This window comes from Lutra lutra, chromosome 5 (assembly GCF_902655055.1).
Source record: "Lutra lutra chromosome 5, mLutLut1.2, whole genome shotgun sequence".
NCBI classification, from domain to species: Eukaryota; Metazoa; Chordata; class Mammalia; order Carnivora; family Mustelidae; genus Lutra; species Lutra lutra.
This window is the reverse complement of record NC_062282.1, coordinates 63,291,527-63,304,447: the sequence shown is the minus strand read 5'-3', so window position 1 is coordinate 63,304,447 and position 12,921 is coordinate 63,291,527. Positions and strand designations below refer to the sequence as shown.

Here is a 12,921-nt window from a genome sequence, read left to right as displayed (position 1 = left end):
GGTGAAAGCTGCCCTCCTCTCAATTCCCACCAGTGACAAAAATCACGGCTCAGGTTTTCCGAGATAATACTCATTTAAACAGTTGATCCCACTCTAATATTTGAGAGTCTCCAAAATGACCTGGCTTTGGGATTTGGGAAATCTGGTCAGTAAATGGCAGCAGTGCAGGGTGTCTGGGAAGACCCAGGGTTTCAGAGTCGGACAGAGCTAGTTTGAACACTTGCCTCCATCATTCACAGACCACACATTATTGGGCAAAAGAGACACCTCTCTAAACCTCAGTTTTCCTAACTGTGAAAAGGGAACATAATAGCCACCACGGAGCAATATTGCTGGGCTTTAGGTACAATGTACCTAATTTGAGTGTCTTAGCTTGCACATGAGACACCAACCCCCTCCCAGAGCTGGTCTAGACTATATTTTTATTGTTAGTCATCCTACCTCTTTTTTTGTGGTTTTTTTTTGCACACACCCTTGCCCTGTGAGCCCAGAGGCTCTATAAGGAGGCGCCCATCCATTATTCATTTCTCTGCTTCCAACTATGCCTCCTAGAACATTGCATCTTGGCATCAGACAAACATTTGGTGGGAGGCTAAATGAACCTTGTCACAGAAAATCTGGAGCAACATGTAGGAGCTTTGAGGCCCTAGGCTTGCTTTAGAATGATCAAATATAAGGAAACATGGTGTCTGAAATCACTGCATAGAAATCTTCAAGTGCCCAGAAGAGGAAGAGGTGACCAAAGACCCCACAGGTTCCTGATCAATGGAAGTGCAAGAGCACTGTGAGCATTCCTCAAAACCAAAGATGTTACCTAGTAATAGGTGTTGTTTTAAAATGCTGTGTGGTCAAGAATGTTTGGGAAATGCCAAATTAGACTAAACAGGCTTGTATGCTGCAGGACTTATCAGTGCCAATGCCTATTATGAATACCCAAAACACAATATAATTTGCAACATATTCCAAGCTTAATTGACTCTAGCACATTCCTTTTTTTTTCTTTTTTCCTTTTTTTTTTTTTTTTGTTTCTTTTATTTTTGGGGTTTGGGGTTTTTGTTTTTTGTTTGTCTTGAGATTCTCAAAGCCTAGAGCCCATTGAACAGCTCTGGAAAATGCTGCCAGAAGCTGCTTCTCCACTGGCAGTACATGGGAAGACTAGCACTTGGTGGAAATTTAACAATGTCACTTGCTCCCTTGCTCACCTAACCCAAGAGGGCAAAGGAATAAAGTAAACCAAGGACTTTGGGGTTGCTATCACTTCCCCTCATATTCCTCCTCTTCTTTTTGTCCCTTCTGGTCCAAGGAACATGTGTAAACGATCGTGGTTATGACTCCAAAACTACAAATACACATTCCCCACTATTACCACTGCCGTCCATGCAGCTCTGCTTACTCCTGTATGTGTGGTTCTGCTCATCGATGGACCAGACAGCTGCAAGAGCCAGGATCCTGCCCTGCCCAACTCCTGGGCCACATGTAGAAACGCTTGTCTGTAGGCAGCCAGGTGGAATACGTAATAGGTGGAATATGTGATAGGACTGGGCTGAGAAGAGCAGTTGCCTTGCTCAATGTGACCTTAAAAACGGGCACTGTAACAGTCCAAATTATCTCCTTTTCATCCATCATGTCAGGGTAATGGAAAGCTGTTATTTTGGCCCATCCAGTATCCATGCCTCCTATTTTTGGTAACAATGCACTTTCCTCTTGTACAGTTATCCTTCTCTTCTGGACTCCACTCCTTGCCTCCAGGCCACACTCCATTATTCAGTCTTGATGGGCCTGTGATTCCAGGCACCCTGTGTTCCCTTGCCCAAGGAGTGGATACTGGACCCAAGATAGGTCAATTAGGCCCTCTCTCACCCAGGAATTTTGAGGCTAGAGTAGAATAACACAAGACCCAAAAGGTTAGGCTTGACGGACTTACCACTGAAGCCTCAGGAGACAGCATCTCAGTTCAGCTCCCCAGATCCCCAGCGTCTCCCCAGGTCCCCTCCCTTGCATGATTCAGGAGCTCGGCTTTGCTTCCAATCCTGCGAGTGCACTCAATGTCCTGCTGAGAAACTCCTCGAGTATTTCTATAACTGGCAGCTAAGGAACCTGCCCGATACATGGAGCAAAACAACAGCAAATTCCTACTTACTGTCCCCAGATGATCACTGGACTTAAAATCTGAACGTGACCGGGAAACTTCCTAATTGGCCTCACCTTCCCCTTTTACAAGAGGGTTTAAAAAAAAAAAAAAAAAAAAAGGACACGATTATCTTGAAAAGTTAGGCGGTCTGGTTTCCCACCTGCCTCTGCTTCCTGAGCAGATTCCCAAACAATTCCATTTTCCACAGAGTTACAACCTCAGCTGCTCTGGTTAGAAGGTCTGAATTGTGACTGTTTTTCCTCCCCACTGGTGCCAAAACTAGCCCTCCACCGCCACTTATCAAACACTGCCCGAGAGTATGTGCAACCTTGAAACAGTCCAGGGAACGTTTGCCTCTCCCCACAAACATTCACAGCCTGCCATTCATCACAGCCCTTCAGCTCTGCATGCTGAAGCCGCCCGCCTTTAGGAAGGCGCTCCAAGTATGGAGCGTGGCGGTCCCCACTCCAGGGTTCTTGTCAGCGGCTCACCAGGGATTACAACGCCCAGCCAAGGACGTTCTATTCTGAGTGTGGCCCCAGAATGTTTCAGTTCATCTGCAAAGCATGAGTTTATTCAGGAGACGGAGGTTTTGGGCACATTCGTAGTAGCTAACGAGCAGTACTTCCTTATATGCAGAACACAAAATCCTCACATAAAAACTGGGCCCAACTGCCAGTGTGGGGTTTCAAATAAATACACTTACCCCTAAAATTACCTCTCTGGCCTGGCCAAATTTGCACCTCAGTCACGGGTTGTGATAGTGGTACAGAGGCTGCAGGGATCTGTGGTTCTCTGGGGAACGGCGGGGGACCGAAGCCTCCAGGTTCTCTCTGTTGAGCCAGAGTCTTCACTGGTCACCATCCACAAATCCCAGATGGGTGTTTGAAAAATCAATGACAAAGAAGAGTCGGCACAACTTCTTCCCCAGAATGTTCAGAGAATGGCTTACACTCTTCAAGGGAGTTGAGAAGCAGGTTGCCCTCCCCGTACCCAGCTGGTCAGCCCCAGGCCTTTTCACAAGCTTTCTCAACCTTTGCATCCTTCATCATTTCAGGAGGCATTTTCCAAAACCCACCTGCCTCTCTGCCTCCGAAAGTGAGGGAGGTGCCTAGAGCCCACCTCACCCCCCTGCTCTCCTCTGTAATAGAACTCCAACATACGGCACTGTCTGGGTCATTTACACGTTTCTCCCCATGCCCACCCCACCCCCCACTGGAATTCCCTGAGACCAAGGCCCGGGGTGCACTTGTGTCCACAACCCTAGCGCCCAGCACAGCACCATGCCCACAGCAGGCACTCAACCAAAAGAACAGACCTAAAGACACAAGAGCACTACTGCCCCCAGCCCCAGGAGGAAGCAGCTCTACCTACCCCAGACCCACCTTGCTCAGGGATGAGACCTCACTGCCTGCAACCTTTCACGAGGCCGGCATCTCCCAAAAATGGCGGGACAAGTGACCACTTCAAAAGGCCATGGAGACTAGCATCTGAGATCAAGACTTCTAGAATGAGACAGCTAGGTTCCAATTCTGACTCCACTAGTACTCATAAGCTTTGTGAAGAGACATGTTAGCCTCTTGATGACCCAATTTCTTAATCTGTGAAATGGGGATAATTATAATAAACAACACAGGGTTGTTAAAAAAAAATAATAATAAAGCGAGGTAATCTCTGCAAAACACTTAGTGCCTTCACTATGTAAGTATTTGGGGTTTTCTTAGATACAATTTACATACGATATTGTATACCTTTAGATATACAACATGGTGATTTGGCATATTTTTTTTTTTTTTTCATCCAGCACAAATTTATTTAATGGAAGTGGGCAGCAGATGTTCCACTATGATTAATTAGTCCAGGGGCCTGTTAACATTAGGTAGAGAAGAAGCCACCATCATTCTTTCGGGAGTAGCCTCCATTGGTGGCTGCAGTGTGAGGGGACACTATGGATCCCTGGATGCTGTGGATAGACTCCTTCTTAGGGTTGATCCAGTATCTGATGTTAGACCAGGAAGTGATGGAAGGTGGTGGAGGAGGGGGTAAAAGTTCTCCAGGGAATTGGGTCTTGATGATTCCATGGGTATCCTGGGTAGTCTCCTGGTGTAAGAGTATCTCACTTTTGTTCTTGAATGTCCCTGTGTGGTGGTTGTACAAGGCTGCTAAGCGGAAATCCAGGTCATCCTTTGGTATCTCAGGATCAAAAAAATAAACATCCCGCCTCATGAAGGTGATTGTGGGAGTTGAGCTGAGCCGACTCCAGGGTTCCTGTTGCTGAGCAAGGTGAGCTGGGTTCTTATATGGCAGTTTCTTGGAGGCCCGGAGTTTTCCCAGGTAGGTCTCATCGTTATCCAACGTAGGGTGCTGGAAAGGGTCTCGGGTGAAAGGCATGGTAAAATGCGGAGTGAGAAGCTGGTGTCTGATTTGGCATATTTATATACTACAACAGGATTACCACTTTAGCTTTGGCTAACATCTCAATCAGGTCACATAACATTCATTTCTCTATTGTGGTAAGAACACCTGCAATCTAGGGTCTTAGGAATTTTGGAATATAAAATGCAGTATTGTTGACTAAAATCACCATACCTGAAATGGTTGGGATGGTACCCGCACGTAGCCTTCAATAACATTAAATCAAGAAGTGACTTTGTTCTCAATTCTCTTTCAAATTTTCTGTATCAAGGAAAAGGTCACAGTTTATTGTGAATCCAACTTTAACACATCTCTCAAACTTGCTGCTCTCCCTCTTAACAGAGAGAAAGCACGCTCCAAGCTCAAGTCTCGGACAGGCAGAAATATCCAGCTGAAATAAGGTGATTTTACCTTTGTTGTACTATTACTATTATTAATGGCAATTAGCACAGGTTTTCTACCTATGATAGAGGTATAAATTTTCCATGTAAAATGTCTATTGATATTAAACTGTGAGTAGCTACGAAGAAAAATATGAAGTAACAATATCAGTTGCAAACATACTAAGGCAGAAATCATGAAGGTATGATCCAAAAGCCTTAGATGAGGGAGACACTGGTCGACATTGCGGGGGGGAGTGCGGGGGGCGGGGCCTGGAGGCAGAAGTCCCACAACCATGTGCTGTGACCAGGGGACACTCAGGAAGCTGACCAGTGGCAGAAGCCTGCCTCCAGAAGAAGCCAAGACCTTCCTGAGTGGCCCTGCAACTGAACACAGCACAAGATGGCGGCTGCCACAAAACTTGGAGATGGGCCCCCCAGTCACGGGCACGGGCGGAGGTCAACACTAGGAGAGCAGATCAGGAAGCTCCGTGGAAGAGAGCAGGCTGCAGGAGGGAGAAGGGACTGGCAGTCATCAGCATCTACCCGGAGGCCAGGATTCTTGGTCAGAGACAAGCAGACTTCACTCATCTCCAATGAGGATAGGGCAGATAGCCGGGGTCCTCCCAGGAAGCCAGGGTCTCCCGCCTCCTGTGCCACCCACGCAGCCGAGGCCAAGCGCTGGGAGGAAGAAGTCTGGGTGGGCCTTTCCAAATGGTGTTGCGAAACAACTCGGTGGCATCTTGTGGCAAATGGGACACTTGGCTCAAGCGAGGATCCCATGGTTTTCTTTGAGTTTGGGGCTCATCTGTTTGTGATGTTCACTGGAGGGGGCCATCAGTAAATAGGTCTAGCTTGCTTTTGAAACCAGTTGTGTTCCCTTTGCCTGTGAGTCATAGGCCAGGCTCACCCACAGACACAGACAGCCCTCTCACTGTCTTCTGGCCGGCTGGCCACCAAAACCATGCCCTGGGCACACATGGGCAGGGGCGGGCAGAGGACTCACACTGCCTCCACCCTCAATCAGCATGGCTAACAAGGCAGAGGCCAGTGCTCCAGGAGCTCCTTCTCTCATTCTCCCTTGAATGAGAGTTATGTGAACAACCAGCTCTAAAACACTAATAGCCACCATTTCTAAAGGGCCCGCTCTGTGCTGGGCACATCACACCCATCCTCACAAGAGACTCTCCATCTTCCATGTGAGAGAACTCAGAGACACAAGATGGCAAGCAGCCCAGAAGTGACACAGGCCGCTTTATGGACTCAAGTCTCTGTGCCTCAAAGCCCACACTCTTGCCTTCCCACTGCCGCCCACCCATGCTACCTTGCCAGGAAATGACTGCCATGATGGTGCCTTCCAGAACCCTGGAAGAACACAGAATTAATTCCACAAGGGCAATGAGGGAAGGTTCCCTGGAGAAGGTAGTATTTGGCCTGAGATCTTAAGGACAAGTAAAGATTTTGTTGACAAAACAAAATAATCTAGACTACTTTTGTTCATTTGTTCATTCACTTGTTCATTTGTTCCATACTGTATTTCTGGGACTACAGTAGGTACTAGGAATTCCATGGTGAACAGACCTAGCTCCTACTCCCAAAGAATGTACCTCCCAGTGGAGGAGACATTAAAAAATAAAAGAATGAATAAGGTTTTTACTAAGTGTGTGCTGTATAGAGACATATAAGGAATAAAAACGGAGACGAACCATGAGAGACTATGAACTCCAGGAAACAAACTGAGGGTTTAAGAGGGAGGGGGAGTGGGGGAAGGGTGAGTCCAGTGATGGGTATTAAGGAGGGCACAGATTGCATGGAGCACTGGGTGTTATAAAGAAACAATGAATCATGGAACACTACAACAAAAACTTATGACGTACTGTATGAGGACTTACATAACACAATAAAAATTTAAAAAGAATAAAAAAAGAAATGGAGAAACCTATTTTAAGACAGTCAGGGGCAGTCTTTCAGAGGAGGTGACATTTTTCCTGGGCATGAATGATGAACTGAAGGTGTTATCCATGTAAAGTAATGGGAGAGTGAGTATTCCAGGCACCAGGAACAGTATGTGCAAAGGCCCTGAGACTGAAAAGAGAACTATGTGTTCCTGAAACTGAAAGACTGGAATGTCCTAAAGCAAGTGAGTCCAAAGAAGTATTGCTCAAGGGGAGGCTGGGTCAGATGGGATAGCATCTCAGAGGCTGTAGAAAAGGGTGTGGGAAGCTCCAGCATGGTCTTCAGCTCAGAAGTGATACAGTGCGGGGCGCCTGGGTGGCTCAGTGGGTTAACCTCTGCCTTCGGCTCAGGTCATGATCCCAATGTCCTGGGATCGAGCCCTGCATCGGGCTCTCTGCTCAGCGGGGAGCCTGCTTTCTCCTCTCTCTCTACCTGCTTCTCTGCCTACTTGTGATCTTCGTCTGTCAAATAAATAAATAAAATCTTAAAAAAAAAAAAGAAGTGATACAGTGCAATTTACTCTCTAAGATCAGACCTCAGTCCCTTCACCTGTAAAACGAAAGGAAATAAGAGAATTCATAAAAAGCTCTGAGTGCCTTTCCTGGTTGGCAAATGGACAGAAGATGCTGTGAAATGTGAGCTTACATCAAAATAATCCAGGGTGTTTGTTAAACTCAAGATTGCTGGGCCCCACTGCCAGAGATTCTGATGCAATAGGTCAGGGGAGGCCCATGAAGACGTATGTCTAACAGTTCCCTGATGATGTGGCTCCTCCTGATCCAAGGGACCCTACTTTGAGAACTCTTGGGTTAAGAAGAGCAACAAAAAAGTGGGAGGAGCCACTCGGTGCAGTTGTTAAGAGCTGGTAGAATAAAATGATCTCCATGAGGTGGAGAAAGGTGATCCCGAAGAGCTCTATTTTGGAGACACCATGGACAAGACAAGCTGACGGACTAGAGGGTGGGGATGAGGGAAAAGGAGACAATGAGGCAATGATAGTGGCAGAAGCTGAATGGGGGAGACTTGAGGAGGAGCAGAGCTGAAGACAAGGGCTGAGACATAGTAACTCTGAGATTTCTGCAACCCCGAAATGGTGGAGCCTTCATGAGAACAGCAATCACCTCTATCTTGTCTTCTATTATATCCCCAGATCTCACTCTAGCATGTCCTGTCAGCAAGAAATATTCAGATAACTTTTGTTACCGGTTGAAGGATAAATGGAGACTGAGGAACGAGGATAACCAAAGGCACTGAGGTACCAACATGCCGCCATGTTTGAGGAGGCCACGAGCAGTCACTCAGTTGAGGCTAACCTGTCACTTCCTGACCTTGACAAGGTCAGTAAAGTGGGAGGTTGGAGGCAGAACAAAAGACAGAAGTGAACCTCCTAATTCACAGTAGGGCTCTTCCTCCAAAAGTCAAAGATGTCACATTTGAGCCTTTCTTGGGTGTGTTTTGAGATGGAAACATTTGAACTGTGAGCTTAATGAGCAGGAAGGCCAGAGGAATCTGGCTAACTTGGGTTTTTCATAAAAATAAATCATAGGAAAATTAAGCTATGCAACTTGGGGGTAATGAGGAGGGAGGGATGGGAAGACAGGGAGAGAGGAAACAGAGGACAGAACAGGAAAGGTGGCTTAAGCAAGACTACCCACGAAGGGCAGAAGGGGCCAGCCTCCAGAACTTGACCTCCCAAGGCAACCTCGACCCTTGGGTCCTCGCCACATTTCCAGGAGGCATGATGGACCCTCGGCCTCCGCACTTACCAAGTTGTAAATTAAAAGGCTGTAATTCCAGCCAGGGATTCTGGTGACATCATAAACCACAGAACCACAAGCTCAACTCACCAGAAGCCCCAAGATGGAATTACACCCTTTCTTCCTAATCCAGGCAGCTCTGGTCACTGCCATTTTTTCATGATATAATAGAAGTAAGCAATATTTTAACCATTTGTGTGTGGCTTTTCTCACACAGCCATAGGGCCGCCTATCTTCTGGCCTCTCTTCTCCCTCTCCTGCCCCTCTACAGATCCTCCTCCAGGGGTCTCCTTCAGAGATGCTCCTGCTTTCCAAGGCTGCCCCTCCTCCAGGCCCACTTCTCTTCCTTCTTCCCTCCAGATTCCTTCTGTTCTTCTGTCTCCTCCTATGAACCAGTAATGCCCTGGCTTCTACCTTAAGATTTTATTTATTTATTTGACAGAGAGAGAGAGATCACAAGTAGGCAGAGAGGCAGGCAGAGAGGGGAAAGCAGGCTCCCCACTGAGCAGAGAGCCCGATGCAGGGCTCGATCCCAGGACCCTGAGATCTTGACCTGAGCCACCCAGGTGCCCCCTGGCTTCTACCTTAAATCTGCTTTTCAAGAGAACCCCAGCATCTTCTAGATCCAGGGCAACGTCCTGGAGTACAGACCCCAGATGTCTGAAATACCTTCCCAAAAGGGGCATGAAAATGCACTCATGTTTTAAATAAATCAGGAAGTCTTACAGCTTAAAGAAGGATCTTTCTGGAAGCAAGTGATTGCTTCCAACATCCTTTCACTGTGTTTTGCTTCTGAGTCCTAATTTTCATGAAATATTGCTTAGCACAAAGTATCCAGGAGCATCACACTACCTTTCAGCCCTGCTTCCCCATCTTAAGCATAAGGTCAATATTCAAGTTCCTGTGGGAATCTCACCTAGGGGACAAAGCCACAAGGGAGGGCAATAATTAAAACGCTCTCACTCAACGAGTACTTCTTATGTCTCAGATACTCATATTATTCTTTATCCTTCTCACAGGGATACTATTTCCTTCATTTTATGGAGGAGGGACACAGAGGCTCGGGATATGGAGTATTTTGCCCAAAGTCCCACAGCTACTAAGTAAAGCCCTTGGATTTGACCCAATCTGTTGGACTCGAAAACCTACATATACGTGCTCACCCAGTGTCTCCTCCATCCTGAGTAAAATATTTTGAGAATAAATATTGCATGGGATTCCCAAGGGACTTTAATGACTGATCTTCATGCAACATTTTTTTTTCAGAAGTGACAAAATTCTATACTATTTTAGGGTACAATATGAGTCAAAAAAACACATTCCAATGTCCTATGTATTTTTTAAGTAAATTATTTCAAATTATTTCCCCCAAACCAAAACCAAAAACAAGACATTTAACTCTACGTTGATATAATTTGGTAGTAACAAGCTGGACCAGCGACTCTTTACAAAGTGTCATCCACTTGCTGGGGGTGGGGGTGGGGGTAGGGTTGGGGTGGCTGGGTGATGGACACTGGGGAAGGTATGTGCTATAGTGAGTGCTGTGAAATGTGTAAGCCTGATGATCCACAGACCTTGTACCCCTGGGGCAAATAATGCATTATGTGTTCATTTAAAAAAATTTTTAAATATTAAAAAATTTTTTAAAAAGTGTCATCTGTAAAACGCCAGTACAGGACATGGCAGCTTTCAAAAGAGTTCACCTGCACAAGTCTGTCACCCAGGCTGCGTGCAGCGTGCAATGCAAAACTGGCCATATCGGAGACGTCCCCAGGGGATGGGGGGGAGGATACTTACCAGGACATTTTGGAGATGGCCTCCTCCAATGACAAAAGGCAGGAGAGCTGCCCAAAGTCACTGCTTTGGGGGTTAAAGGACTTTAGGACTTCCTAAAATTCGATGATGTTACAGCCGGGCCAGAGTATGCAGGCCACGCACTTCATAAAGAATAAGAAACCTATCTGACATCATTTTCAAATGCTATCTGCAAATACTCGCAAACACAGCAGTCTTGGAGAAAATTTGGGCTAGAGCAGAAAAAAGACAGGACTGGTTTTCTCTTCTTCAGAAAATGCCTCTCTGCCTAATGAAGCATGTGCTCGGATGGTTTAAGAAAGACGTGTGAGGCAATGACCTCATTTTTTTTTTCCCCTCTACCGTCAGGGATGGTAAATAACATCTTCCCAGAGAATACAAACGGGGAAATACTGTCAGCATATATTATGCGAAGTTACAAAGTGGAAGTGAATGCCACAATAAACAAGCAGGCATCTTACTTCTCCAACTTCAAAGTGACATGACAAAATCTCCTAGTGAGGAAGGACGATTATCCATTCCCAGCAACAAACATTTAATTACCAAATTAATCCCATATCATTGTACCGCATGATGGAAAATCAGCGGCAGCTTCTACATGGAGGAAGACCATAGATCTGAAAACATCTTGTGGGTTTTCCTTGCAGACAATGTCCAGGATCCCACGGGCAGAGCTCACATACACAAACCTGCAGGCAAAGCCGGCCTCATTCAACCCCAGGAAGCTCCAAACCTTCCTGACTTGTACTCTAGGATTCCAGTGTGGACGTGGTTAAGAATATAGGCTCACGAGCCAGACTGCCTATGCCTAGCTCCAAGCTTGGCCGTGGGATCTTGGGCGAGCTTTTTAGCTATATATGCCTCAGTTTCCTTGCATCGTGTAAAATGAGGATTAGAGTGCCTTACCTCAGAGCCTTGTTGGGAGGATTCAGTGAAGTAAGACATAGAAAAGTGCTGAGAACAGTGTGTAGTAAACACTCAGTAAGTGAGAGATATCACGAGCCTTTCTCCTTCCATCACTATGATCGTGTCAGCTAGAACTCTTACCAAAGATAGAAAATCTTAGCTCAAACTAGTTCACATAACTGAAAAGTCTAGGAGAGTCCCGGCCTCAGGAACAGCTTGATCCAGAGACTCAGTGGCTCTGGCAGGCCCTATTCTCTCTAGCTCTCTCTCCATCTCTAATCTCTCCTTCCTCTGGCATGGCTCCATTCTCGATCGGCTCGCCCCTCGTGGTGGCAAGATGGCTGCAACAGACTACATCCTCTCGGGTTCCAGTCCAGCAGGAAAGAAGACAACCTAGGTCTCAGCGGATCCTGCACAAACGCGAGAATTCAACCTAACAGCATGAGCATAAATCACGGCTCTTCATTTCCCTAATTATTGACAAGGTTGAGCACATTTCTATGTGTTTATTGGCACCGATATCACTAAAGGGTGTTAACTTCATCTTATTGAAAAACTTCATGCTTATTGTGCACAATGAGGGGAGGATATATTTTCTTTCATGTAAACTTGTTTACTGCAGGGGCTGTTCCTGGATCTGCCAAAATTAGAGGGGCCTCCCCTCTGAACACAAAACCTTCACTCCTATGATCCATCAGTCTCTGGAAGCATTCTTTTAAAACAGCAACTCTGATGTGATGTGACCGTGTGGCTCAACTCTGCCTGAAACCCAGAACTGGGCAATGCCCAAGCCTCTCCATCTCGTGTACTCTTCACGCCGGGGGCCCAGCCTGACACCTTCTTGGCTCCCCCCGCTGCTAGTTTCCTCCAAGCACCACAGGGAAAATCTGGTTTTAGTTGTTCCCATTCCTTTTGGCATTGTGTTAGATCAAGTCCTGCTCTTTTCTAAATACTTAATGAAAGCTTGCTTCCTCAACTGCCCATATCTCCATCTCTCAACAACAACAACAAAAAAGTGCTAGAAGAAATGACTTGCCCAGTACACACATATTTTCAGAACACCATGGTTCCTGGGGGTTCACTATCTACTACCCCCCGGGGAGCTGGAAGCCAAGAAATCTCCTCCCCAACATGCTGATGCCCTTGGCTTTGCTCCAAAGCTGTTTTTTAAACTCTTTTATGTATTTTATTTTATTCATTTATTTTAACACATAATGTATTATTTGTTTCAGGGGTATAGGTCTGTGATTCATCAATATTCCACAATTCACAGCACTCACTGTAGCACACACCCTCCCCACTGTCCATCCCCCAGCCACCCCATCCCTCCCACCTCCCTCCACTCCAGCAACCCTCAGTTTGTTTCCTGAGATTAAGAGTCTCTTACAGTTTGTCTCCCTCTATGGTTTTGTCTTATTTCATTATTTTCTTCTCTTCCTCTATGATCCTCTGCCTTGTTTCTCAAATTCCACATATCAGTGAGATCATATGATAATTGTCCCTCTCTGACTGACTTATTTCACTTAGCATAATACCCTCTAGTTCCATCCACTTTGTAGCA

At 46.2% G+C, this 12,921-nt stretch overlaps 1 protein-coding gene across 1 annotated transcript; it reads right to left on the bottom strand.

Moving 5' to 3' along the window:
• Positions 1–3,950: 3,950 nt before the first annotated feature.
• LOC125100133 (protein CFAP276-like) lies at positions 3,951–4,542 on the bottom strand. The gene has a single exon (XM_047730048.1). It carries the CDS (start codon positions 4,520–4,522, stop codon positions 4,007–4,009), a length of 516 nt encoding a protein of 171 aa, XP_047586004.1. The 5' UTR covers positions 4,523–4,542; the 3' UTR covers positions 3,951–4,006.
• Between the last annotated feature and the right edge of the window lie 8,379 nt (positions 4,543–12,921).